General features: G+C 33.9%; 1 protein-coding gene across 4 annotated transcripts in view; it reads left to right on the top strand.

Annotated features, from left to right (window-relative positions):
• The window catches only part of LOC117110851 (receptor-type tyrosine-protein phosphatase kappa-like), a 37,614-nt gene extending 33,141 nt beyond the window's left edge, over positions 1 to 4,473 (top strand). The window contains exon 21 of one of the 4 annotated variants that reach the window (XM_033253685.1): positions 4,224 to 4,473. In XM_033253685.1, coding sequence (XP_033109576.1) covers positions 4,224 to 4,295 — 72 coding nt within the window. In that variant the 3' untranslated portion in view covers positions 4,296 to 4,473. The remainder of the gene's footprint in view (positions 1 to 4,223) is intronic. The other 3 variants (XM_033253684.1, XM_033253683.1, XM_033253686.1) reach the window with 3 other exon arrangements.
• The last annotated feature ends 252 nt before the right edge of the window (positions 4,474 to 4,725 follow it).

The following is a 4,725-nucleotide window of genomic DNA, read 5'->3' on the forward strand; positions in this document are numbered from 1 at the left end:
GTATATACGTATATATATATATATACCTTGATATATATATGTATATATATATGTATATATAGATGTATATATATGTATATGTATATACATATACATATATGTATATGTATATATATGTATATGTATATATATATACGTATCCTATATACATATTGATATTATATAAACAGGTACGATAAATATACAACATTCATTATTCTGTTATACTTTAAGGTGTTTGCTATTTAGGTAGATATTAGGCCTGTTTAATCTTTCCGTTGCATGATTTTCTATTTCCCTTCCATACCATACTGTAGCAGTTCCTGCCCATTTGTGTTATTGCTATAATTAAGAGACTTTATCTTCACCTTATCGTTGATGTCCCTTTCCCTTTGTTAGATTGTTTCCTTAGTAAAGTTGTTTCTTCCGTTGTATTAGCCTGTTATTATGCAATGATGCTTTGGTGTTTTGTTGTTTGCTATTTGTTGGCGTATGTGATTGGCTGATTATATATTTTGTTACTCTAAGTATATGCTCCCTGGCATGTAGACTTTATGACTAGCGGGCGGACCCCGAGGATTCTGTCCTCTTTAAATCCTGCATCTTCATTTAGAGAAGGAGAGGTAGTGGCCAGGTTACCAGATGATATTTCCAGGCATCTTTAATTTTTCAGATTTTGCTTCCCGTCTATGTTAATTAATTCATAGCGATACTGTTCTTAATGGCAGGGCAACTTGCAAAATGTTTACGACGGATCTGTGCCAGATGACGATTGAAACAACTCAATCGAAATTTCAATACATTTTTAACAACAACAACAGGTTTTTTTTCTGAACTATCTACTGTGGTGTACCGCAAGCATTTAACACATAATTACTTCGCCATGAAAGCCTTCAAAAATTACTTTATCATTGATATCCTCCTGCATCTATGTGCTTACGTTACGTTGGCTAGGCACAGAACCAATCAAAACCAATAGGCTAGAAAAAACTGCTTTTCAATTCTTAGGTACCTAGTCGTGGTAGATAAAGTACATCTAGATGGGCAGTAGGCCTACAGCCTGTGTAAAATTAAACTGCCAGTGGGCCCATCAATATATGTTGTAGGGAATATTAATTAAAAGGAGATAAATAATTGATTATATTTCACCTGTTTTCTTTTTTGAATATTTTTTAATTAGCTGCTGAGACCGCTCTGGCCCCTCTTGAAATATCGCATGTTGTTACATTCCGCGTTCGCCTAAATACAGCGTGTTTACTGTTTTATCGCATTCGTACTAATACTGCTGCATCCACACACACATCGGCATGTGCGGCGAACACCGAGGAGCAATAATTATACGCCTACGTACGTAGCAACATGCGTATCTGCCGTGACGTAGCTACTCTGGGGTGTGGCCAACGTTTTATAATCCTTTTACTAACAAACTTGTCAAACTTGTCAAATTCGACGGTTGAAACAGTGTGAAATGCCAAAATTGCATGTGACATTAAAATTTACTTCTATTTTTCCAGTTATCTCTTCTGGACAGATTTAGGTCATCAAAGCATTGAAAGAGCGTCACTTAGTGGTAAAAACAGAACCACAATCGTCTACAACCTACGAAATCCTACAGATATAACTATTGATGCAACAGATGTGGATGGAAGGTGTTATTTTTCACATTATTATAGGGGTTAATGGATGCATTGCTATATATTTATATACATATATATATAGTATATATAGCCTATATATAATATATATAATAAATATATATATAGGCCCTATATATATATATATATATATATATATATATATATATATATATATTCATAATTTAGGCCTAATCATGTTGGGTTTTTTTTAATTAATTTTATGAACTGCTTAGTTTGACAGTTTTAAATAAATTTAATTTTAATTATAAAGTTAATATATTGCTGTATTAATGCTTCTTCTTTTCATTTCTTTTTTTCCTTTTTTTTCTTCTTTTTTTTCCCCTCCCCTTTTTTTTCTTTTTTTTTCTTTTTTTCTTTTTACTTATGTGAGTAGATGTTTTAGATATTTGTTTAATAGTACCACTATGATTTTCATGGAAAATTGAATACGCTACATTCCTACTACACATGGAGAGATACAAACGTATGTCGCAGAGATGCAGAAATAGATGCAGTTACAGATCAGAATATTTTTTAAAAGTCACCCAACAACCACTGCAAGTATTGGTTAAGTGTTACGTTATGTCAGAAAATGACATTTACACAATGTTGCAGCAACCTCATTGGTTCATAAATAGATTATTTTATTTCCACTTAAAACCTTTAGCACAAAACTGTACATTATTGTAACATCAGCTTGATAGCTGAATAGTTGGTAGATTTTGTACCTTCAAGTTATATAAGAAAGTATAATACATACTCCAAGTACTGAAATACACGCCATCGTGTTGGGATGCAATATTTCGACATTAAATATGTCATCATCAGGTGTTTAGAGATAAAACACTTTCAGGGATCAACTTGATTATAATATACTGTAACTTACACTAACTTAAAAAGAAGCCTCATAACACTGCAAACATCACTCCGCTATGTATAAATGCACTAGACTCTTAAATACTGTAGCACAAATTAAGGTACTCAATAAATCAAATCAATGCGCACTCAAAATAAATGGTTTAATAATTACTAATAATCATTAACGTTTCTGTTCCTGTACAACCAAAACAGCCATCCCTTAATTGCAAGATGATTCATCATACCTAAGGGCCCGTTTACGAACTTTCGAAAACCGGATAACTCAACCCTAAGGTGATAATTAATCATTCCTCAACTAGCTATAATTACTAAAACATCTGGACTTTCCGGGCTTATCCTTTCCATCTGGACTTTCCGGGCTTATTCTTTCCGGATAAGTTTGGAGGGTTGGAGGCTGCCTCGGGCGCAATAGCCCACAGCATGGTGTCAACTGACCTTACTTTTATGAGAAATCTATTCAGATTAAGCACTTGAGTCCGCAATAATCCATGCCTTCGTCCAGTGACATCGCTAGAGTAGTCCTCACTTTATAAATTATATTATCCAATTTTTAAGCCAAAATATTAAGTTTATTTTTACAACGATATACCCCTATATACAATGGCTGCAGCTGAACAGAGTGGGTGGACTGACGAAGCAACCCAAACGTTAATTAGCATATGGGGAACGACATCCATACAAGATGGTTTTGATGGAACCCGACGGAACAACGCCGTTTATAAAGAAATCTTATAAAGATGCGGGAAATGGGTTATAACTTTACGCACGCACAGATAGAATACCAAATGCAAGATCCTGCGCAAAAAAATACACCCAGGAAAAGGACTCCAACAGGAAGTCACGAACCCCCACCCACCACACCCCCAACAGAATGGCCGTATTTTGAGATGATGAACGAAATTTTTGGCGATAGACCCATTTCTTGTCCACCACAAACTGTTGACACGTCGTTGTCAGCTCTGAACACCAATGGAACTAGTAGTAGTAAGTCCGTAGGCTATTTTTTTTCCTTTGTTATTTTTGTAATTTTTTTTTTATTTTCCCAGTTGGCTAGGCTCTAGTTTCTAAGGTCTGGTTTTTTTTAGAATTGGTTGGAGTTCGAGCGTAGGTAAGGCGAGGCAATTCGTTGTTGAATTGCCTTGTTGGGCTGAGAAGGCCTATACCTTACGTTCCGTATCCGAATAACTTGGGGTTCGTAAACGAGCGATCTAATGACATACCCTCTGGGCATTATGTCATTTTTTACTTATCCGGTTTCGTTGAAAGTTCGTAAACACAACCTAATACGATGCTACATTTCTGAGCATAACTATAATTCTAATGATGGTTAATTCGTAAATCCTAATATAAAACTTCTCGCTAACTATAGCGACTATATCGGTCTCAATTTTACGATCTTATTCAATCATTAATTATTGAGGTTATACGATAAATTATGATCCATTTTACAATGAAGTTTAATCCAATGATATTTAACTTACCGGTTGAACTGCTCAATACTCATAGAACAACCGTGTTAACTTTCTCAAATAACTAAATTACACTACAGAATTCTCGAACGCTTCTCTCTCTACTAAAAATAATTTGCTGTGTCTTATCGGAGCGCGAAAAAAAAACCACAAATGTGAGACAACTAACATGAGAGGTGCTCATTTCTTTCCCTTACGAAATAAAGACATAGGGCCTACTTTATTTATATATTACTTATAATATTTTCTTTATTTGTAAGTGCAGTATAGATTTTGCTACGATGCAGCGCGGTGTTACCTTGACGGATTCGAAGCTTATGTCAACTTTTAGTTATATCAAAATCTATATGTTACTCAGAAGACACATTTGATAGTGTTAATTTAATTGTTAGATTGGATAAGTATTATCAGTCATTAAAAAAAATTATTACTCATAATATCATTATTTTCACACCAAAATTCAAGAAAAGTTCAACAATTACAGAATGCCAACAAATGCAATCTCTATTGTCATGGAAAATGCCTCGTTTAACATTTACAAATGAACTTATATATATATACAATACAAATCTGTTTACAAACAATTCTAAAAAATAAGTGACACACGCCATCTATTCAAGCAATAACAAATCAACTGACTGACATGGATAATGTAAATTGGTATGAAATTGTAAATCATATCACCATTGATGATGCTCCAAATGATTTTGAAACAAAGTTTTTAAAAATGGCAAATCTGCATGCACCGCTAAAGAAAAAAA

This window comes from Anneissia japonica, unplaced genomic scaffold (genome assembly GCF_011630105.1).
Source record: "Anneissia japonica isolate Jap-2015-1 unplaced genomic scaffold, ASM1163010v1 scaffold3669_len183718_cov122, whole genome shotgun sequence".
NCBI classification, from domain to species: Eukaryota; Metazoa; Echinodermata; class Crinoidea; order Comatulida; family Comatulidae; genus Anneissia; species Anneissia japonica.